Source organism: Bacillus rossius, chromosome 1 (assembly GCF_032445375.1).
Source record: "Bacillus rossius redtenbacheri isolate Brsri chromosome 1, Brsri_v3, whole genome shotgun sequence".
NCBI classification, from domain to species: domain Eukaryota; kingdom Metazoa; phylum Arthropoda; class Insecta; order Phasmatodea; family Bacillidae; genus Bacillus; species Bacillus rossius.
Window position 1 is genome coordinate 63,117,689 of NC_086330.1, and position 24,760 is coordinate 63,142,448.

General features: G+C 39.7%; 1 protein-coding gene across 2 annotated transcripts in view; it reads right to left on the reverse strand.

Annotated features, from left to right (window-relative positions):
- Positions 1–6,720: 6,720 nt before the first annotated feature.
- The window catches only part of LOC134536811 (U2 small nuclear ribonucleoprotein auxiliary factor 35 kDa subunit-related protein 2), a 41,412-nt gene continuing 23,372 nt past the window's right edge, over positions 6,721–24,760 (reverse strand). The window contains exons 6-10 of one of the 2 annotated variants that reach the window (XM_063376779.1): positions 22,662–22,774; positions 20,798–20,941; positions 19,873–20,099; positions 10,792–10,990; positions 6,721–7,443 (exon numbers count right to left, since the gene is read on the reverse strand). In XM_063376779.1, the coding sequence (XP_063232849.1) occupies positions 7,206–7,443; positions 10,792–10,990; positions 19,873–20,099; positions 20,798–20,941; positions 22,662–22,774 (921 nt within the window). In that variant the 3' untranslated portion in view covers positions 6,721–7,205. The remainder of the gene's footprint in view (positions 7,444–10,791; positions 10,991–19,872; positions 20,100–20,797; positions 20,942–22,661; positions 22,775–24,760) is intronic. The other variant, XM_063376769.1, reaches the window with a different exon arrangement.

Here is a 24,760-nt window from a genome sequence, read left to right on the forward strand (position 1 = left end):
CCGATGCACCTGGCGAAAATTGCAGAAGCTGAACCCCCTAGAATCCGCAAGCAGTTGCAGAAGCTCTTGGGCCTCGCCAACTGGCTGCGGAACTATATCCCGCAGTTCTCCACGCTCACTGCCCCTCTGACAGATCTTTTGTCACCACGATAGCGCTACCACTGGACACCGGCTGCACAGCAGGCGCTGGACAGCTTGAAGGCGGCTTTTCTCCGATCCCACACTCTGTCACGGATAAACCCCGAGAGGACGCTGTACGTGCAGACGGATGCGAGCGCCGAGGGGGTGGGCGCGGTGCTATATCAACGAGACGAAAATGGGGACAGGTGCATAATCGACTACGCCAGTGCCAAGTTCGGCCGCGCGGAACGGAATTACCACAGCAATGAACAGGAGTGCCTGGCTGTGGTATGGGCACTGAAGAAATACCGTCCCCACCTCGAGGGTAGGCAATTTGTATTGCGCACGGACAACCAATGCCTCACATGGTTGCGGACCCTCCAGGGGCGGAAAAGCAAACTCGTGAGGTGGGCGCTGTTTCTACAGTCGTTCGACTTCGTTATGGAGCACGTTCCAGGAGTAGAAAACGAGCTGCCGGATGCCCTGTCACGGGACCCTGAGGAGGGATCGTGCCTGAAGGACGAGGTATCTTGGGACGAGATACTGCCACCTGGCCGTGAGACGGATCACCACCACCCAAGGGACCCAACCTGCCGCCTGCTTGCTCTAGGTGTAGACGACGACCCGCCTCCTGCGGACATGGTCGAGCTGAAACGTCGGGTGCACGATGCCCAACGCACCTCTCAGGATGCTGAGCGCAGACGCGCGAAGCAAATAGCGGAACCATGTGAGACCTGGACTACGAGGAACGGTGTGCTCTACATACGAGGACTGGGACCCGATCAGGAGTGGCGCACCTATGTCCCACCGGAGGCATGTGAAGCGGTGTTGCGCTTTATGCATGATCACAACCTGGCCGGACACCCTGGGGCAGACCAAACACGGCGGGCGGTCGGTCAGCACTACCACTGGCCCGGCATGGCCCGGGACGTGCGGGAGTACGTGAGGACTTGTGAGATGTGTCAAGAGCGGAAAGCGCGGCGGAGCGACGGGATGGAGCAACAACAGCCTCGCATTCCCACTACCCCTTTCCAGTCCGTCGCGCTGGATGTCATGGGGCCATATCCCCGCACAGCCCGGGGCAAGAGATTCCTGGTGGTAGTGACCGATCTCTTTACCCGTTGGGTAGAAGCTTACCCCACCAGCAATGTACGGGCCAACACCATTGGGACAATATTGCAAACGGAATTCTTCCCACGTTGGGGCTACCCGAGAGACCTTCTGACGGACAATGCCAGCCAATTCGTCGGGAGGCAGTGGCGGGAGATGTGCAACTCGTGGCACGTCGAACACCGGACCACACCTGCCTACCACCCCCGAGCCAACCCGACGGAAAGGCGAAACCAAGAGTTGAAAGTCCAGATGCGCATAAGGCTGGGTAGCGACCATACTAAGTGGGACAACCATCTTGCAGAGGCTCTGTTTTGTATCCGTCGCAGAACCAATGCAGCCACAGGAATGACCCCGGCGGAAATGGTCCAAGGCCACAATTTGCCCTTGCCAGGAGAATGGACAGCCCACAGGGTAGCCGATGAAGAAGAAGATCCAGAGGAGCGCCGTCAACGGCGAGAGGCAGAAATGACAACAGCGCTCGAACACCAGAGGGCCTATACTCGCCAGATAACACCGCAGACGACCCGAATGCCACCGGAACTCCAACCTGGAGAACTGGTATACGTGCGCACGCAGCCTCTGTCCAGCGCGCCGAAGAACTACAGTGCCGGGTTGAGCCCCAGATGGTCGGGACCACACCCGATCCTTATACGGCTAAGTAGGAGCACCTACCTAGTCCGCCTTGATGGACGGCGGGCGCGAAAAGTGCACCGAGACACCATACGGAGAACATCAGTCCCAGGAGAAAATTTGGTCTCTGAAGATGTCACCCTGGTAGAAGTGGACGAAACGCCTACTTCCGACGACTCGATCACACCCCGAGGCATGCGGGGCCTGTTCCATGCCACCCCCAGCCCCGAAACAGCGACCCTGGAAACAGCAGGAAGCTCGGCCACAAGTCCGAGGCGACGCCGTCGGAGACGCACGACGCGGACACAGATCAATGACGTCACCGGGATGCCCGAGGCGGGCGCCGATGCGGCGGGCGAACAACCTCTGGTGACCGAGCCGGACGAGGAGGAGGCAGATGAGCCACTCTCCCCCACCCGAGGTGGATGGGGACATGGTGCCTCCCTCGCCGATGCAGAGTTCAGAGTCACAGTCGAGGAGCCGGCTGAGACGACCCCGAGACGCAACCGGCGACGTCGGCGAGCCCCACGTTACTTGGCAGACTATGTCACAGGCTCGGAGCTGGACGCGTTTGTGTACGACAACCCGGCGAGTACGGGGCGAGAAAGGCGGCCCTAACTCCAACGACCGCCGTGGGAGAGGGCGTCCCGATCCTGCTGCCTCGGGTGGAAGCACGGACGGCATTGACCCGGGCTTATCCAGGGGGGGGCATCTGACGTCGTACCTCCGTGCCTCTGGGTTAAAGCCCGGATCACAGCCCTGTCCGCAGCGCGCCGCGGCTTTGGGAATGACGTCACTTCCGCTCCGTGCGCGCGAGAGCAGTGCGCCGGCGTCCTGGTCTCCAGTCCCGTGCGAGCCACCTTCGAGGCTAGACGCGGCCGCGAGACGCTCCATAAACTCGCCGCTATTATCGCTTTTGGATTCTGTTCTATAGTGTGTATAATCTCTTTTTTATCGTTTTCTTTACCGTGTGCGTGAGTGTTGTTTTGTATCTGGCGTGTCCGCGGGCCAAAACACGTGGACTAACACAACTAGCCTGCACCGCACATTTCTCCAGCGCGCGACGTCCCTCGGCAGCTACACGGGCCGGACGGTCCACCCCTGCCTCCCCGCAGGAGGCTGCTCTACGCGAGAGAGCTGGCGCCGGGCAACACTAGAAAACGGCCGAGCGACGTCCGCCACGTCTCCACGCATTCTACGGAGGCGGGTACGCGACAATTAAGTAAATTATAATTTAGAAATTCGTCGTCCAAGTTTTTTTACTTTTTATTAAAGCTATTGTGTGTGTAGACAAAGTTTGAGATTGGAACAGAAACAACGTAAGAAAGTATTTTTTACAAATTAGAAATATGTATGTTTTTGTTTTTATAATCAGTCATTTTCACTTTTTTTTTTGGTTGTTATCTTAAAAGAGATAATATCAAAAAGCCACTCTAATGAGATTTAATTGTTTCTTGGTTAACAAAAACTATTAATTATCAAATACTGTTAATAGTTTATATTCTATTTATTATTATTTACGCGACGGCATACTGTACGCGTATGCAATACGACTGGATTCGTTGCTGCAACATAACATAGCATGTTATGCGGTAGGTATATTAAGTAACGAGTAACGTAACGATAGTAACGAGTACTAATTGTTATAGTAACGAATACATATGGGTACACATTTTTTCGTTACTTTTACACCTCTAGTAGGCACTACCGTATTCATTTCCGAATCGCTAGGGCAGTTTTCTTGTAACTTTTGTTTCGGTCAGTTGTTGGGGTATCTGTCCGGGAAAGGAGTGGTGATGGTTTCAGTTTAATCCCAAATTTATTTTCTAAAAAAGTTGACAGGTTTCTTTAAATGAAAAAAAGTATAGTTTTCCAGAGACTATTTCGTTTGAGGCGTACGTGCGTTGCCGCAGCCGCACTCCTGCTTTTTTGTAAGGAATTAAATCGTCGCGCTACACTAGCACCACCTAGCAACATCCCGAACCAACATGGCCGCCAGCAGACTGCCCGCATCGGCAATAGATAGCAGGACAATGCTGCGTCGGCCGCGGGCTGAGATGCTATACTTACGTGGCGTGGTAGGGTATTCTGGTTTTTTTTTGATGCAATCGGTGATCGCATCCGTACTTATGGCGTATCGTTTTAAAGAGAATTCACACATCTGCTCACAGAAATTAAGATTTCGTTAATATAACCTGTTATTTTCCAATTATTCAGGTTTAAACACAATTTTTATGCTATTTTCGGTTAATTTTAATTTTTGCGGGCCAAAATTTGTCCAGTTCGGTTATAGCGAGGACACGGTTATAGCGAGGATCAAACCCGGAACCGTGACACATCGCTATAACGGGACTCTAGTGTACATATATTCAATATAGCACAGGAATGTTTTTTGTTTGTAGTGTTATGTATGTAATGTACAATATAAGTTTTTCGTGGTGGCAGGCTACCCGCCTGCCATTGCCACCTGGTGGCGGGCCACCCACCAACTTCAGCCATTGCCGCGTGGGGCCGTCACCATTTTCAGGAGTTGGCTGCCTGCGCCGGCCATGACGTCACCACCACGTGACTGACGAAGTGGTAAAGGACATTCTGGAAAGAAATGTTCATCATGAGGCTTGCTGGTATAAATATGGGACCCAAGCAGGCCAACAAGCAAAAGCAGAAACAAAGGAGAAGAGTGGTGCCAAACCTGCCTTCACATTGCACTGACTGTCACCCAATCACTGCCACGGAACGTCATACTGCTCGACGGAGAGGCATCGAAGTCTCAGCTGGATTTAGACATTATTGTCTAGTAAGATACCAATTTTATTTTACAATTAGCCCATCTCTGCTGAGGACGAGTGCAGAACCTGGAAACAACTAAAGAGGTAACACATACGACTTATGTCTACAATGGACATTTGCAGTAAGACTATAGTTCAGGAACTTGGTAGTAAATAAGCCAAGGAAAATGAGACAGAGTTTATAAGCTAATTAAGAGCATTGAAGTTTGTTGCAACAGGATTCTGTTGGAAACAAGTTGGAAACGGCAGTTGTGTGAATAAGGTCGGCAGGAATAAGGTGCGGGCAGCTGTAACATTTATGTATTCTCTTAAAAACAGGATTTACATAGGACGAGTAATGAGCGAACTGAGTGTGTTTCCAAGGAGTTATATTTGCTGCTATACAGAAGACGAGCATCATGTATGATGTAATTCACTTGGATCAGTTGGGAACTGTGCAGCTGCGAGTTCTACTCGGCAGCTGAGGCACAGCACAAGAATCTGGAGGCAGGCATTTGGGTGTGCTGCAGTGGCGAGCGGGATCAAGGCAGCACAGACATCGCAGAACAAGTACAGACAGCCAGCAAGTATTCCACTTGCTGTGAGGACTTATCTGCACAGCCCTACAACAGTGACGCTGTAATAGAAATAGAGTGACTTTTTAATTTAAACTCACTACTGCAAGCAGGTATAAGCTAGGACAGTTATACCAAGGAACATTTTCAGAAAATGTCTTATCCCAGTAATATTTAAAGCCAAGATATTTTTCAACCATTTATAATTAATCTTTATTTGCATGTTTGTATTTATGTATTATTTTGTGTTCACACAGTAGCGTAGCCAGGATTTGTGTATGGGGGGGGGGGGTTAAGAAGCATGGTCCCCCCCTATTAAAGCGGGGGATCTGGGGGTCCTCCCCCGGAAAAATTTGGATTTTAAGGTGTAAATAGTGCTATTTGAGTAGTTTTCGGTACTTAACTTTAAATATTGTAATGGTAAAAATATTATTCATTTTTTAATAAAAAAAATTGTTTGAGTGATGAAGTAAGAAATGAATTAAAGATATTTTAATTAATACAAGTGCCTTGTCCACGTCCACTTAAATCATAAATCATGCTCGAAGCTCGACAATACAAAAAAAAAGGAATAAAAATGGTTGGGTTTCGGCAGAACTGGCCTATTCCTGGAAACAATTAGCTTTAGCTTGAAGAGTTACCCAGTCACCACCTGCTTATAATTACCATGCTGGTTAAATACAATAGGTGTAAGATATTTGAAAACTTGGGACCCGTCACGGCGTCACAACCTTATAGCTTCTGCTTGCGACAGGGGTAGGGGAAGGGAAGGAGAATCGGTAGGGCTCGCTTACTCTTCCCCTCCAGTGCAGTAGCCGGTGATAGCAGTAAGACACCCAGGCTTTTAGCTAACCTGCTTTCAGATAAGAAAAAAAATTATGGGTAAGGGGGGGGGGGGGGTTAGAACCCCTAAACACCCACCCCCCCTGGCTACGCCCCTGTTCACAGAAAGTAAATCGCTCACGAGTACGACTGTACTATGAGATCAAGTGTATGAACCAGAGAACATGTTCAATGTTTAGACTTGTTTCAAATTTAGTTTGAAAATAAAATTATATGTACGCAAAGCACTTCTCTCGCTCATTATTAAAAACCACTGTCTAGTGTAGCAGCTCCCAGGTACAGCACCGGGCAAGAGTGGTATGAGCAGAGTACAGCAGAGGAAAGTGTATGCATAGACTACTTGTAATTCATCCTCTTCAAATTAGAGTAAGCACAAATTGGCCACACATCTTTGAGAGGCATTCATGAAATAGTGAATCATATAGAAACCATGGAAATGTATTCATGAAACTGTGAATAAGATTTTCTTACACTGCATTCCAGGTAAGATTTGGAATCAAATCCAGACATTACTTGCTATTTACAACTGCAAATTTTCAACGTAAACATAGCCAAATTTATTCCTAATTTGACTGACAAAATATATTTAGTTTTATATTTTAAGTTTTACTGACTGAAAGAAACAATTCAGCAAAGATTTCAAAGTGCTTAGATTAACTGCAATGCACCAGATGTTTGAGAAAAATCATATTTGTTTTTCAGGGACTTTTTTATGAATGTACTTACATTACATCATATAGATTTAACATTCCAAATGACAAAGATGTTTTCAAAATAGCATAGTTGTGCAAAGCGTATATATTGTGCCAATTCATTAGTGTTTAAAATATATTGAGGTAACATGCAAGGACATAACTGAAACATTTCAAGTTTCTGTCTATGTAACAAATAAAATTACAAGTCACACTAAAAAAATTCATTAATTTTTTTTTTCAAATCAAAGACTGAATTCTTTATACATTGTAATAGCACATTATAAATCTGTCATTACAATGGATTGAAGGGCTTTTACAATGGATCATCTTTACACTCCAGTTAATGCTAAATGTTTCTTAATCCTTTATTAATTTTCGGAAAACACCAAACTGATGGTTGTTGCTCTGCTATAAGAAACGCACTGGAGCACAGGAGAAATGTCACTCGCAGCAATCACAGACTACTTGGAGAGGGAGCGGGATCGCGAGCGCCGCCGCTTCTCCTTCCTGTGCGAGCGCGAGAGGGAGTGGTTCCTGCCTCTGGGCGACTGGTCGTCGCCCGAAGAGCGCCTCCGTCTGTGCTTGCGGTGGCTGGAGCTGCGCTCCCTGCTGCGTCGTCTCTCGCCGGCCTCTCTGTCGCGCCGGTCTTCCCGCTCCGGGGACTCTGACCAGCGCCCCGCCTTGCCGTTCTCGGGGCTCCTGTGAGAACCATCAGCGGCAAAACTTTGTTTTAAATGCAAGTATGTACCAAAAAAAAACATTAACACTCACTAACAAGACATACAGACTATGTAAAATATTGCCTCATGCAGGGACGTAACTGTGTTATCAGCCCCAATTAACTGTGAAGTAAGAAAAACTATTTTTGAAGTGAAAACTTTTTAGCCGTGTTGAGCAATTTTTGGTAGGAGCAAAACTTATGGATTCGCGCCACCGACATGCTAGTGACATGTTGCGCCAGACTGGCGACGCACAGCGGCCTGTGTACACGTATATGCATATATATACTAATACATTGTATATACTCGACTGTATATACAAGTTGCGACACACTTTGATGTGTAAAATCTTGTGAGTAGTAGTAGCAGTAAGTGAAGTTAAATTGACCACGTGAAAAGTTTAATTTGTGTATACTGTGCATTGCCCAGTGAACACATGACCTAGGTCTGACATCACTGGTAAGTCATAGCTAGGTAATAATTTTTTACGTAATTTTGACATACCACTGACCAAAAAATGATGTAAGGATAAATGATATCATGCTGACATCATACTGATATAATTATTTTATTACGTACATTTATCGTAGAAATGATGTCATATTATTACACATTTAAAAACCAAGTTTTAAGTTTTCACTTCTGTCAACAGTCCCCATGAATGTATTTTTTTTTTTAATTTTCTTTTTATATTGAACTAGCTAACACGAGATTTTAAACGCAGCCAAAATTTATAATTGTGAAGTTAGTACCCTTTTATGAACTAAAAAAGTTACGTTTGAGAACTATTTTATTGTTTTAAATAAGGTTTTCCTTTTCATGTTAATTACTCTAGTATTTAGTTTAATAGGTTTGTTTGATAATAGAAATAGCCCGCTCACCTATTTCTTGAAAGGCAGTGCTAAGTTATCTAAACTTCAATGTTGTTTGTGTTTAACATAATAGTTTTTAGGCATTTAATTTTAGTGTATAGTTTAGTATATTCAATTTGTAATATATTTAAAGCTGATCCAAGCTTGTTTTAATATGGAATTTGTTTCGCATTAAAAGTGCCAACAAGTTAACAATAAATTACTTTTATTTATGCCAGCTAACACTTACTGCTCAGATCCCCTTAATTTTGTTGAGACTTTTCTCTGCTATTGTTTGTTTTGGGCTTATACACTTGATCATCATGAGCAGCTATAATAAATACGGCGAGCTTAGGTTAGTTTGTTAAATCAATTTTATTTTATTTTGTTTAAATCTGACTGCTCCTAGCAAGTTGTGGGGACTGTCACTGCTCTTGTGTCACCACAGGGTACAGTGGTAATATAACAATGTCAAAGTTGTCAAAAAACTCCTGTCATTCTTTTGAAATTCCGGCTTCATGACTTAAGTATGCATGTACACAGTCACACAATGTTGTTTTCATATACAATATACTTTCAGTGGTATGTCCAGATATGAAAATAATATTGTAGTAGGGTAAGAAAATGATAAAAAAAAGTATTAAAATTAGAGATGTACGAACCTGCAAATTTTTAAGTCGAGTCGAGTCGAGTCGAATTTTACAATAATTAGTTCGAGTCGATTCGAGTCGAGTTTGTAGATCATAAATTCAAGTCTAGTCGATTCGAGTCTGAATTTTTATTTGAATCTTTGACACTTAAGTCGAGCTTGAATATTTGCACTTTATTGCTAAGAGTCCTTAGATGGTTGTCTTGTTATATCATGGCCCACTTAATCAAATATATTTAAAATACAAGTATTAATACAAATAATTCATTTAGGTTAAATTCTTAACTGATATAATACAATTCAATAATTGAGGTATAGAGCATAGAATAAAAGTATTTTCGGAATTTTTAAATTTTATTTAACAAATATCGCCCAACTGTGAAAATTAAAAAATTCGATATCTCCTAAAGTATTTGGAATTTCTTATATCCGCCGGCTTTAATGAAAAGAGGAATTTAAAGAGCATATAATAAAAGTATTTTCATATTTTTAAAATTTTTTTTCGCAAATACCGCTCAACTACATATTTACCTTATTTTGAACCGAACGAGTTAGCTGCGGCCTGTAGCATTCACGAGTCAATAAAAAACATTGAATATAATTTAGGCTTGTTGGCGCGAAGGTTAGGGTTTCACACAATCATTAGAACATTTTTGAAAACTTTCACTTATGGGAAGTCTAAGGCCGTGCTAAAATTGGCGCAACATTACAATAAACGTTCCCATAACAAATATAATACATTTAAAGATTATTGCTACAACACTAACACCGTTACGTTGCCGGCCAATCGCAAGCTGGCACTTCCAACCAATACATGCTTTTGTATTTGTATTGAATAGTTACACTTTATAAAATAATTTATACTTCATAATTAATTTTAACTTGCCACTTAACTTGGATAGCAAACAATTATACAAAACGCAATCTCGCCGAACGTAATAGTGTAAACAAACACGGAAAAAAAAATCATGTTCGCCAACCTATACTTCCTAAAATTAGTCGAGCAAAGTTTTTTTAAATGCCATTTCGTGATTGGTAGCGTATCAGTCGCAAATGATTATAAAACTTATTTGTGTTTTGTTTATTAAAAATGTGTTCGTCTTCTTTGCTATGTGGTCACACATGTTAAGTTGTAAAACTAAAATATAAATAATACGGCCGATTGTCGTCATTGTTTGTAAGTACGTGTTTCGGTCTTACGTACGTAATTTTTAGTGTCGGCCGAAGTCACGTTAGGAGATATTAAGAATTTATTGTAATTCAATTTTATTATATTTTATCATCGAATTTTACCCGAATTTCCTTTCGAGTTTCGCCCCGTCGAGTAAAATAAACTCGAATTCCGAGCCGAGCCGAGCTGAGCTGATGCTACTCGCTCGACTTGACTCGAATTTTCGAGTCTCGGCCCATCACTAATTAAAATGTAGAAGTATTAGAAGAAATGGTAAGTGGAAATAAATTCCAATTGGAAAAGTTTACATTAAAAAATAAAACATTTTGTCGGCTTACTTATAAAACCTCGTAAGTCCAGATTTTCCCAGTTTTATATTCCGGATGTGTTTGGTGTATTTTTTTTTTCATTTTTTGATAGTGCATGTGCTGATAAAAGTCAACTCTACTTAGTCTCTTTTCTATTCACAAAATATAAAACCTCGTGCCTTTGTCAGTCGAAACCGTGCTCCAAAAGCTCATAAGTTCTCCTGCAAAATTGACTCAAATGGAGTTACGAGGTTTTAGAAGTAAGCCGACGATTTTGCTTGGCTTGTTTAAATCCATGTGGAGCGTGAACAAGAAGAGCCTCGAGTACCAGGAGTGTACCCTCCCGCACCTGCGCCTCCTGCCCCGGCGGCCGGGAGAGCCCGAGCGCCGGCTGCTGCGCGAGGGCGACCTGGACCACGAGCGCCTGCGCTGCGACGAGTGCAGCGGGTAGTCGTTGTCCGCGCTGGCGAACGCATTCCCTGGGTTGCGGAACACGTGGAGGAAGTTGCAGCCCTTGCCTTTGGGGCAGCGACCCTTGAAGAACAAGCCTGGGAAATCGTTGCGCAGAATTGGTCATAAATATTACATAGGCATACACAAAATCATGCACTTATACATAAACAATATAAAAAAAAAACTAAAACACACTCACTTGCCCACAAAAAAAACTTACACAAACACAAAAAAACACATACATATACCAAACCACACACACAAAATAGAGAAAAACCAAAGGTTTATGGTAACGTTAATGATACTTCCCAGTATGCCCTCTTGCCCTGGCAAGGGGAGAGTGATTTGCCTACTCTACCACAACTGAACTCTCCAAAAAAATCACACAATAATGGTATTTGCTTTCTTATTTAATCACTGAGGCTTAAAATCAGAAATCAGGACGGCAGGGCAGGAATTTTAACTCATGACCTCTTAGACACCTCACTTTGTATTAGGTTATTACATATAATATATAAATGCTTATGTGAATCTGTTTTAGGTAGATTTCAAAGAAATACTACCTATTGTAGTCGTTACCATGGTGTGCCTTCCGGAAAATTTTTAGATAGTTTTTCGTTTCATAGACCCCAAAACCATCACCAACTCAAAAGTTTACACACACACACACACACACACACACACCTATACGTGTCTAGGGCCCCATGCGAGGACCTACTCCCTTTAGGTGAATCAGAGGACTCGGAAGCAACTGACCTGAGACAGTGTTTGCTAGGACAATCGTCTTAACAAGTGAACGAGAGGACCTTTCAATGCGAGGACCTACTGCAGTGTGGCTTCCAATTGGTACCACTGTTGGTTTAATCGTTTCACTTGTTAATAATATGCACTTTTTAAAGTTTTTTATTTGCGATGTCAGCAAAAATGCAGTTTATCATTACCGAATAAATGCTATATTTTTGCTAAAATAAAGTTTTTATAATCCTTGTTTTTAGTACTATGTAATCACGTGTGAATTAAAAGTATTTTAATAAATTATACAAATTCATGTTCTTTTGCCTATAAAGAAAGAAAATAAATTGCACACTTTTGGCTTGTTTCTTCAATTAATATAATATAAATATTTCCAGAAGTTGTTTAGGCCTAATCCTAGATTGGTAAATTAAAACATCTATAATGTGATACTTAGTATTTTATAAATGATATCTAAAGTCGTATAATGTAAATCGGGAAACACTTGTGTATTATCGCTTGCACAAGATTGAAAATAAATTCTTTGCTAAGCAGGGAAACAGTCTCGCAGCTTTGTCTTACAGGTGGTTGTGGCAAAACGTCCAAAGCATGTAAATATGTGTGACAAAGAAATATTTCCTGCGAAAATTGCCAGATATGTAAAAGTATGATGGATTTTTAAATTCATTAGCTAAGACCAGGGGCATAGGGAAGGGAGGGGGGTTTATAGGGATCCATTCTAACCCCCCCCCCCCCCCCCCCCCCAATGTGTGGAAATTTTTTTACTCGCGTTACTTTTGTTATTTTAGCATTCAAAAAATAATAATATTTATAGCAGTACAATATTCAATGTTATATCATTAAAACTGCTAAAATAGACCCATTTTAACCTAAAAAATCAAAATTTTTTCCGGATGAGGACCCGAGGCCACCCGCTTTATAAGGAAGACGGGTGAATAGCCAAATGTTTAATTTCCCCCCCCCCAAACTAAAATCCTGGCTACGCCTTTGGCTAAGACTATTTTAATGTATGTTGTTATAATAATCAAAACACGAAATACATGCTGCATGACTGAATAGAGGCAGATTATTTCCAAACACATTTTAGTATCGCGAACAATAAATTTGTTTGGTACCGTATTTATTTTTACTGTATTTTGTGTTAGTAACCTTGTGTGTTTAAGGCGTTTGCGAGGACTTAATATCACACACTGCGCGCATTACAGTGAATATAAGGACGTCTTCAATTGTAACAGTCTAAACGAGGACCCTTACTCATGTGTATTAGTAACCTTGTGCGTTTAAGGTGTTTGCGAGGACTTAATATCACACACTGCGCGCATTACAGTGAATATAAGGACGTCTTCAATTGTAACAGTCTAAACGAGGACCCTTACTCATGTGTATTAGTAACCTTGTGCGTTTAAGGCGTTTGCGAGGACTTAATATCACACACTGCGCGCATTACAGTGAATATAAGGACGTCTTCAATTTTAACATTCTAAACGAGGACACATTTCTTCGCAGCTTGGTTGCAAATGATATCACCGGCTCTAGGGACGTGTTTATATGACCCTCGCTCAAGTCGCTCCCCCTACCAGCCCTCCTTTTCGCTGAACTCACCCTATTCCCGTTATATTTTTGCTTGTATATGTCTCCGAGCAAGATGAAGTACAATCCTACAACTTTTAATTCAATAGCTGTGTGTGTGGAGGAGTATTTAGTTTGTCGGGTTCTCGTTTACACAAAGGCATCCCTATCATGGTCTGATAAGCGATATGCGACGCTTCCCTTCTTCGATTCCAGGGGAAGCGAGTGGCGTGGGTAAGTGTGGCGGTACTGGGCTGCGTGGGCCAAGGTCACTGTGACTGTAATAATTGTTCCGGCAGTGAGGCTGGTTGGGTGCGGGGCTGCGGCCCAAATAGCGATATAAAATGTAAAAGTTTTGGCGAGTGACTAAATTTACCGGACACAGGCAAAACCCGGCCCTTATAACGCTTTTTTAATAACAAGTAATTTTATTTTCCTTCGGTTCACTTAAATTTCTTTTTTTCTAAATTTTTCTTTCCGCCTGTGTCCGTAGGCCGTTTGGGTGAGGGAGGCCCAAGCCTCCCACCCCACTTCATAAAGGTTTTCGCCGTGAGTCTGTGTACCGCAGTGCAGTTTCATGTTTTAATTTCCTAGTTTCTCAATTTGAAGCATCTAATAATTATCTGACGTCTTGTAAACCGAGTTCAGTCGTGGCTTCAAACATAATGTAAACTGACATTTTGTAAATTTTGTAAAATTAATTGAATAATCAATATCTTCAGAGAATCCAAATCTTTAATTTCACCACCGAGATAAACTTTCCACCTTCATCTTAAAAGAAAAGGTTTCATCTGTGTTTTGTCAATCATGGCCGTCATGGCCGACCATTAAGAGGCCTATACAGACAGTCTTCAGGGCGTGATTGTAGGGCCTTTTGTTTAGAAGAATTTGCAGCTTCCCATTACAGATAAAACTGTCATTTTTTTGTGTATAGGGAAAGGATGAATGGGTCGATCTATAATTTTTATAATGCTTTTTAAAATTCGTAACATAGGTAAAACTATTTCCGAATGTGTGGTTTTACGCAGCTGTTTTATGTATCGTGTGTAATGCATACAAAAAAGTAGACACACACAACGATAGAGTATTAATCGTTGATTAAAATGGTGTAAAAAAATACATAGGTCACCGCTGAAAAACTCCCAGAATTCTTCTACGACGAAATGCATTTCCGCACATTTATTCTGCCAGTAAGTGTCTCTCGTGCGGCGTATTCTTCAGCCGGCGACTGGAGCCGAGGAGTGGGGCGAGCACTGCTGTGAAGGCAGAGGAGAGAAGTTTGTCTGACGGCTGCTCGGTCGCCTTATCAGCACGTCGGGGTATCGGATATCGTGATAAGCACATGTGTTTGCAGGAAAAGTGTCTACCGCTGAGGCCGCCTGGTCGGGAAGTAATAAACAAGCGCGGCTCCAGAGGAAGGGTGCAGGGGGCGATAGCCCCTTCCGAGCCCAAATTTTACTTCTTATTTCTTTGTAGGGAATATTAATGTTAACTTAAATACTTTCGTAAATGTGCTAAATCTTCTTTCAATAAAAATTTGTACGAAAATACTACATTTCAGTATTTGAGACCATATATTTGGTGAAAATACCAAGGGAAATGTCATTATTATTAACTGCATCCTCCTGTGTGTGAGAACCCTGTCCGAGAGGGCTTCCTGGAGCTGCCATTGGTAAGAAATTCTAGGATTCAGGCAGTTATTCCCAGAGAAAACCTCAACCACGCCTTATATTAGCTTCTCCTGTATGTTTCTATGTTTGTAACCGACTCCTTTGGGTGCAATTTTGACCCACTTTAAACGGTCAGATTTCATTCAAACTTTGTAGATTTATCGAGGACCGATGACAATACACTAATTTAATAAGATTATTCCATTATTCAATTTGCAAAATAAGATTTTTGTTAATTTATATAATTTTCATCTATAGTCGGTAAGGCAGGAATTTATGTTAAAATTAATTTCCAACCATTATCTTTAGCCGATTTCTCTAATATTAACAAATTTCCGAATACCAAAGAGAATTTTAAATTCAACAAAATAAGCAGGAATTTAAATATACAATTTTTTGAGAAAAGAACCTTGTTTGCTGTTGTAATGAATGGTGATTGAGTTACCTATTAATTTTGTTCTAATAAAAATAATAGTTTAAAAAAACTCAAAAATATGCTTTTATAAATAAACTAAAAACAAAAAACTAAAAAACATGCTTTGTATAAAAAACCAAACTAATAAATATAAATTATAACAAAAAAAAATATAAATAAATTTTAATAAGTTTTAATTAAAAAGAGTGTGAAAATTTTTATTAAATATAAATTAATAATAGTATAAATAAGAAAAAAATTACACACAAACTTGACTGTTTCCGCAGTACATTAAAGGTTTGATTATTTATAATAAACACTTGGGTAGGTGGTGCTTGAGGCACGGATAACGAATAATAGCTTTTAATCTAGAATTAATTGAATAGCATAATTTTAACGAAGCAGCTTTTAGACGCACGAGCTTGTGAGATGAGAAAATATCTAAATTAAGTAATCGGGATAATTACATATGGAGCCTAATGAAAAGATTCATTAATAAAGCAGAGAAAATACCACCGCTTAAATGATTAAAATTGTTCATGAATACGATGTAACCTGCATCTAGCGAAGTCCTCGTATTCTGCTTTTGAGATATAGTGTGTAAAAAAAATATTACGTCCTCAGAGTCGGCTGCTAAGCACAAGTGTGTCGTGACTGCGTCCTCGGATATTGCGCTCACTACCTAAGTGTGTGTTTTTGAAAGTGTGTGGATAGCTGTGTAAGGGTCCTTATATAAGATGAGCAACGCCAAACGATACACAGCGTGTGCAAAGACGGGCGACAGTAGCACAACGTGGTGGATACACACGCGAACTACATGGTTGACCCTTCACGTTTTATCCGAGGACCCAGCGAAAATCCTTCCAATCTCGTTTTCACACACCAGGTTGATCGTAGAACGCGAATCCGAGGAATTTCAATCCGAGGACCTGTGTAAGGTCCTCGGATCGCCACAGGTCCTCACATACACGCTGAAAATTCATGTGCAGGTCCTCGTATAGGGCGCCAAACACAGTCCTACACACACACACACACACACCAAGGCACATGCACACACACATGTGCACATACACACTCATATATATATATAAATGTATTTTTTAAAATAGTTATACTATCATATAATTTATTGTAAAACTCCTACTAAACTTTATTTAAAACCTTTGGCTGAAACATTTTTTGATTAAATGAACTATTACCATAAAAACAGGACTTGAAATTAAAAAAACATTCCGTAGTATCAAATTTTTCAGAATTTATTTTTAACAATTTTAATAATGCCTTACACCTTTGTCCAAAAAAAATTTTAATTTTATTTCTTTAGTGCAAGGGATGAAAAATATTATTTAAAGGACAAAAACAATTCCATTACTACCTTAGTAGGCATAATATGTAATTCGTTAAGACATTTGTTAAATGCTAGATGCATTGATTTAAAAACATTCAAAATATTTTTGCTGCATGGAATCAATCATTTATGAATATTGGTGAAAATATAGGATGTTATGTACATTAAGTTCTTAAAAGGTTCCAGGAGTTTATAGAAGTTACCAAAACATTTCCAGAAAAAATAGGTACTTCAAAATCAACCTATGTAGGCTGTGCTAAAGAGATTTTTTAAAATTCAAATCTAATTTGAATCTAATATAAAACTGTTTACAAATGTAGAATAATTATTTTATTTAAATATACAATCAAACTATTTCTCCACACTTCACAGGAGTCCAATAATAAATTATGCAAAATATGGTGAAATGGGAAAGAGATAATTATATACATGGATCCATAATAGATATGTAAATTGCAAGAAAAATAAAATCCTGGCAATGAATTTTCTTAAACCAGTAAAATTTAGTTTAAAAACTGTTTTGTTGTTCAAACTGATTATATACATAAAAATTGAGTATTTTAAATAATATTTGTAATAATCACAGATTATGTGTTACAGTGAAACCCCTTATTTACACTTTTCAGGGGAACAGAGTCAAAAAGTGTAAATACCAGGAAAGTGTAAATTGAGGGAAACATATTTTTAAAATGTAACATACCTGGTTTAATGCACTCCTTTTACTTCAGTAGTCAGAGACATCAAAAAAAGACACAGTGAACGAAAAATCTTTAAAAAAATCCTTCATTAGGCCTATGTAAACCAAAATAAATTTACAACATATACCTTATAAAATTGTGTGAATACAACACTGAAGCAATGTGTGCCATGATAAAATGTTACCATAAAAAAGTTTTGTAGGCTTATGTGCAAAAAATTTCATGCCTAACTTAGGTCTATTTCTTTGTAAAATAATCAGAAATCTTGGTTTGCTTGCATCTTTGAGTGTTCATGCACATGATCTGCTTCTCTAAAGTATAAAAATTATCAAAAACACCATCACAGTTTTCACCAGCAGATACTCCAATGTAGTCTCGCAGAGTTTGAAGAGCAGCAAGAGCATCTTTACTCGTGGGTGTTGTCACTTCTTCATCATCATCATCATCTTCGTCAGTATCCTGTTGAGAAGTACTGACATGGCTTTCTACAATATCTTCTATACATTGCACTTCCGAAGTGATCACCTGACTGTCCACATCCATGTAATCTTGAAATATTTTCTCCTGCAACACCCTCTCATGTCCTTCAACATCTTCAATGTCACTGTAATCTTCTTCACTGAGAGTGTAAGGCTTTTCTGGGAACACAAATCCAGCTTTTGCAAAGCAGTTTTGAATTGTTGATGTTTTCACTTCTTTCCAGGCTCTTGCACTAAAATGCAATGCAGTCAGCAGATTTATCTTCATCAAAGAAGGGTCTTTTCCAACATCAAGCATTGTTACTGCCCTTGAAACTAGGTATCTGCGGTACAAAAACTTGAATGCCTGAATGATACCCAAGTCAAGGGGCTGTAGCTCACTCGTGCAGTTTGCTGGGAAGAAGACAATATCAGTGTTGCAAAGCTGGATGGTTGCTTTGTGAGCAGAGCACTGATCTATGAAAAGAAGAACTTTCCTATTTTGCAAAGCCATTTTTTAATCAAATGCATGCAACTGGCTCTGAAACAAAGCATTGGTCATCCAGGCTTTGGTGTTTGCTTCGTACTTTGTTGGGAGTGACTTGATGTTTTTAAAACATCGAGGTTTCCTCACTTTGCCAATGAAATAAAGGGGGAATTTTTCACTTCCATCTGCATTGGTAAGCAATAACACAGTAATCCGTTGCTTGCTGAGCTTACCTCCGTGACACGTTTCCCCTTTAAAACTAAAGGTTTTGTCTGGTAGAACATTGAAAAACAACCCTGTTTCGTCGGCATTAAAAACATTTTTCGGGTCGAACCCAGCAATTTTTTCCTGTAGCATTTCCTTCCAATGTTCCACAGTCTCCACATCCACACTTTTGCTTTCGCCACAAACCACTTTGTAAAAAATATTGTGACGCTGCTTAAACCGATCAATCCATCCATTGGAAGCTGAGAAATCTTGAATTCCCAGCCTAGAGGCAATAACACGTGCTTTTTCTCTCAGTATTATACCATTTATTGGTAAATTTGCGGCACGTGCACCAGAAAACCACTCAAGAAGAATATCTTCCAGCTGTTTGAATTTCGAGTCCTTCACATATTTACGTTTTTTAGCACTTGGCCCACATTGCGCGGCATTTGCAGTGATGGTTTCTCGGCTTTTGATGATGGTGTTAAGAGTACTCACAGGGATTGAAAGTTCTTTCGCAAGGTCCACACGTGATCCAATATATTCGTCGAATTTGGCAATTATTTTGATTTTATCGGCAACGGTAATAGTTTTTCGTTGTTTCACTTTCTCCATATTCTCACAGATATTAATAACGACAAAGAGTTAAAGATGTGTCAAATACATTTACCGCTAAAGCCAATGATACTACCAGCGCTCGTAGCGGAAAGCTGTGGAAATAGAAGTACTGTGAATAGTGCAAGGTTACTTGCACTGTTCACGACGCGAACGCATTCACATACGCAGCTTTTGATGTATCTTTCTTCTATGGCGGCCATGTTTCGGTGTTTGTAAACACTGAACGAGACGTTAATAACGGGAATGAAGCAACTTTTCCGACGTAACAAGCGTGAAAACGACATATACCGCCTTATGGAAAATAAATTGGGCCAAAAACAAAGGAGGTAAATAACGGGAAAACGTAAATACCGTTAACATAAATACGGGGTTTCACTGTACATATAAACAGAATGTATGAGCTATGTTATAGAAAAACAAATCTAAATTTATCAAATCTTCTTGGTTTCATACATGTTACAATTTATTTTATTTGAATATTTCGTGAAGTCGTACTTGGTGTGTATAAAATTAAATAAAAAACTAAAAATTATTCAATTTGAAATGTCCAATCAAATATTAAAATATTATTCATATATACCAAATTTTTTTGAATTCTCACAGAACCTAATATTCATACAAAACTATTTTGAAAATATATATTGTAGAATAATCTTTAATTGTGTATCTATGCAGTTATTTTTTTTATAAATATTATACTTTATACCAACAACCAAGTTTACTATTATACAATAATGAGTGGTATACTACTCACCACAAATAGCAGACTTCCAGGATGTGACTGCCGTAAATTCTATACTGAGCTGTCGCCCCCCATACCAGCGGCCCTGGAACTTCTGGAACGCCGTCACAGCATCCCGAGTTTTCATATACTCCACGTACACATTACCCCTCAGGTGGGGTTCAAAGTTGCGACACACTTTGAACTGAACCACACGACCATGATGTTCAAACTCTGGGAGCACATCATTGTAGAACTCTCTGCAAAACACAAGAGACCACTGATAAGGAATGCATGCAAGTACTGATATTATGGAAAAAAGGTACACTCCGAGAATGCATTCAAATTAATATGAGGATAGGTTTAAAGGTGTTTTAGTACTTGGTAAAAAAAACTCCATGAAATGGGATTTATTTTTGAGTACTAAATCAGTAGTCTACTTGTTTTCTTTTTATGCTTATGGCTTGTAATTCATGAAAACTAAGTACGTAATAACATTATTAACTACTAATAATCAATCCAATGTTTAGAATATTTGGTCATTTTCTTGAGACAATGACAGGAAAAAGTTAACACAGAAGCTAACGATGACTCTGAAACACTCAGGTTGTCAACAGGAAGCCCATAAATTTTAGTCCTGCAGTGATGTGATAAAATCCACAATGCTTACCACATGAGCAAGACACAAGCCATCTATTGTAACAATACGTTTACATGTTATTAACACAATAACTGACCAAAATAATTTTTTTATATATATAAATATAGATACTCTCTTTAAAAAAAAAGTCAATGAATTTTTTTTTTTTAAATTTGGAATTTTAACAAGAAAAACTTCCCAATAGTGTATGTATAGGCAATGTGCAAAATTATTAAAAACTTATATGCATGAAATGTTTTTTACAAACCTAGGGACTTATTAATAGGGTGTTTTACTGCACACCATTAAAAGACTCACTTAAAGTGCTGGTATCTCTCGGAGTCTTCGTACTCCAGCATGACGTCTGTGTCATACTCGTCCGTCTCAAACTGGTTCAGGACGAAGTGGGAGTAGAAGTTCGCAATGAGCAGCACCTTGCTGATGGCGGGTCGTGGGTGATTGCTGCTGACACGGACAGATCGTTACTAATCGTTACTACAGCCAGAGTGAAACGGAGATTAGAACCTGCTTCAGGTCCCTGCCCGTGGCAGGCTCAACACAGTAGGGAAGAAGCTGGAATGTCAGTGAAGCAGGCTGCCTAGCGTGAACAGACCAACTGTTGTTAAAGGGCCCCCCTGGTCAGGGGTGTATATGTGTTAGTGAGGTGGGATTATAATGAGATGCAGATTGTGCTTCTTAAGCAGTATAGCTTTTAAGTGCAAGGCTCTGAACTGTGGTGCAGTCTCCACATGTGCGTTGGCCAACTGTGAAATTTGAGAGGTAACCATAACATTATATGGTGGAGAACTGAAGATAAAGGTGTAATGAATGTCCCTTAGTGCTTTCAAGAATCTGTACCGGTTGTTTTATGCATAAAAAATTACTCTAAAATATGCCTTTTAGTCATTTTAACTCTTCTAAAAATACAGTTTAAAAACTTAATTCAAAATCAAAAGTACTTTTCCGCTCTCAGCTCAGATATCTTGAGCAGTTTTGAAATAGCATTGTTTATCCTGAAGCTCTGAACACCGTGTGTGTGCCCAGGTAGGTGCGGCCCTTAAATGACTTTTGACTAACTTCTTTTGCATTTTTACAATATAATAATTTTTAAAAGCATTTTAACTATTCGGAACAATATATTGGCAAGTATTTGTGTGTTTTGAAAATGTACCAACATCATAATGTAAAACTGAGTAACTAATAGCAGTTGAAATATTAAAAAAAAAAAATAAAAAATTCCAATATTTTTGGTACATATATTTTGGTAAAAATGTTGTGTTAAATAAATTACAATTATTGAATTTACTGTATTAAAATAATAGGTTTTTTGTGATTTCAGTTAATTTTTGATTTTAAAAGCTGCTAAATTTCATGATTTTAGTTGTCTTTTTGGTGCTTAATGGTGTATTAACATGCATTTCAGTGTTATGTTATACTTTTCGGCGTTATAGTAATGACAAAATTAAAGGGCACGTCTATTCAGGAGAGTATATGTTTAGTGAAGTGGGATAAGTGTGACGTTCGTGCTTCAAGGGCAACAACCTTTAAGCTCAAGTCTGTGAACTGGCGTGCAGTCTCCTCATCATGCACACAGCAACTATGAGATCTGAAAGGTAACTATAACATTATATTGTGTATAAGAGAAAATAAAGGTGTACTGAAAGTCCCTTCAGTGCTTTCAAAAACTTTTCCGGGTGTTTCGAGCTGAAAAGATTATTCTGAAAACACGTGTTTCAGCCATTTTTACTGTTGGAAAAAAAATCCAGTTTAAAAAAAAAACGCAACAGAAATATTCATAAACCTTCATCATATTCTTAAATGCTTTTTATAAACTGACATCACTCTGGTACCTTGAGCTGTTTTCAAATCGTGTGGATTTTCTGAAGCTCTGCACACCGTATGTGTGCCCGGGTAGGAGCGCCCTTCAGGGCTATTAGGGAAGGATTTGGCAGAGACCTAGAATAAGGAACTATTCCAGCATTTTCCTAGGATGATTTTGGGAAACATTGAAAATGGTTATCAGAACAGCCGGCCCCGATTCAAACCCAAAAAAGCGACTAGTTCCGCAACGCCCTTTCTTGAAACTATTACCCAGCTCATCTGACTCGATAAGCTTCTCCAGGCTCGCAATATGGCTGCAGCACTCACCGGAGTCTCGAACCTACATGGCTGCGGCACTCACCGTGAGCAGCGGTCTCCGAACCTACATGCACCTGTCTTCGAGAAGAAGGGACAGACAGGCTTGTCCGGGTTGGTCTCCTTCGTCAGGGTTAGCGACGGAGGCAGCTGTTTGCCCTGAAACACAAATGACATCCTTGAAAAAGTTGTGAAAAAAAAATGAATCCAATGTAACTCTTAACAGTCACAATACCTTCTTAAAGGGGAGAGAAAGATGCCATCATGTATTTAATGGGTTTTTTTTGCAAGGATAAAAAAATTAATATATTTCTTACTACGTACCTTCATTAACAATCAAATGCTTTGAAACTTATTCTAAACCTCCTAAATATTATCTTAAACATTTGTCAAAAACCATTTTTTTATCACCATTTATTAGTGCCCGGGAAAAAATATAGTGTTTGTAGGTCGAAAATTTCATAACTACCTTAATATTCATAGTATGAAATTTTAAGATATTCAATGCTGGATGCATTGAATTAAAAACATTCAAAACATTTTTACTGTGTGGTTTGTGAAACATTTTTAACTTATTATTTTAGAATTGTGGAGAACACATATAATTTAATTTACAATATTATCTCAAAACATTCCAGATGTTTCTATAAGTTCCAGAAGTAGCCAGAAATTCCAGAATAAATTGTTATTGCAAAATCTAGCTGCAAATGTAGGCTTTGCCAAAATTATTTTTTTTATTACTGCTCTGCTTGTACTTTTATAAACAAGATTTGTCTTAAACATGCCTAATACAGTAAGTCCTCGGTTTACGTCGGGGTTACGTTCCTGAAAACCGCGACGTAAATAGAAACGACGCAAAATGAGCCATGTTTCATGCCACCGGCCGGCCACGGCCCAAGGTCGGCCGGAAGCGCTGGCATACAGACGTGACAACTGGCAATTTTATCAGCAAATTACAACCGACAGCGTGGGAAACAAGTCCAACTAGTACTTCTCAGCTTTATAGAATGTTTATTTAACCAGCTGCTTTATTACCTTTATTGATTGAAATATAAAAACAGATATATAGTCGTTTGGAAGACATCTTATGAATAAAAAATCATAAATTGCAGTGAGCTGATACTGTAGGCCTACTACAAACGCATTTAATCACGATAAAGTTAACAACGGCACGTTTAAAACTCCGGCCAACTCAATGATATTATAGCGACGGAAGTGCCAAGGAGTTGGACGAAAAGGGGTAGGAGAAAATGCTGTGTCGTTGCGGGAAGTAGATAACACTTCTACGTGCGAGATACGTGGGTGGCCGAGCGGGCGGGCTGGTAGTATTGCATCACCGCGCGGAGAGCAGCGGAGAGCAGGAAGCGTCCCACATGATGTATGATAAGATAAGGCGGTGAACGTGTAGCTTACGCTACATAGCATAAATTAACTACCGAAGGAAACAAAGCATTATAAACGAATTATATACAGTGTTTTGGTTAAAATAAAGATTTACGGTCATTGTAAACGACGTTATTGTGAATCGGCGACAACTTAAATTAAAACATGAGTAATCAAACATTAGCGACGTTAATCCGAAACGACGTAAATCGGTACGACGTAAATAGAGGACTTACTGTATCTGCAAAAGCATCGGCATATAAAAAACTCAATAAATTCAGATAAAATTACTGTTTAAATTGCACTTATTAAAAACTTAGCTGTGCAAGTAGCTTTCAAAGTTTTTTAAAATGCACTTTGCTCGACAGGTCAAGATGTTAGGTAATCCAATAATCCACCTGTTTATTCAGTACATCATAAGTATTTGTTTGAACTTTATATAATGATGAAATTCAAACGGTTTCTTAGAGTACATATTTTTAACAAGAGCTACATGAAATAAAATAAACTTTAGATTAAGTAGGTTTTTAAATGATCTTAATTTTGTTTTAATTTTTTGATTCTGACAGTCAGATTTAATTTTTAATTTTTTCAGTTACTTTATCTTGACCCTGAATGTGTTACAATTTTGAATTTTGCTTAGGTACTAACATAAATGCATAATGCATGTCATTTATAAATTCAAATAATATGTTTTAAACTCTTCATCACAAATAGAAGCATATACATATAAGTTCAGTAGTCTGCCTTCAAAATCTACCT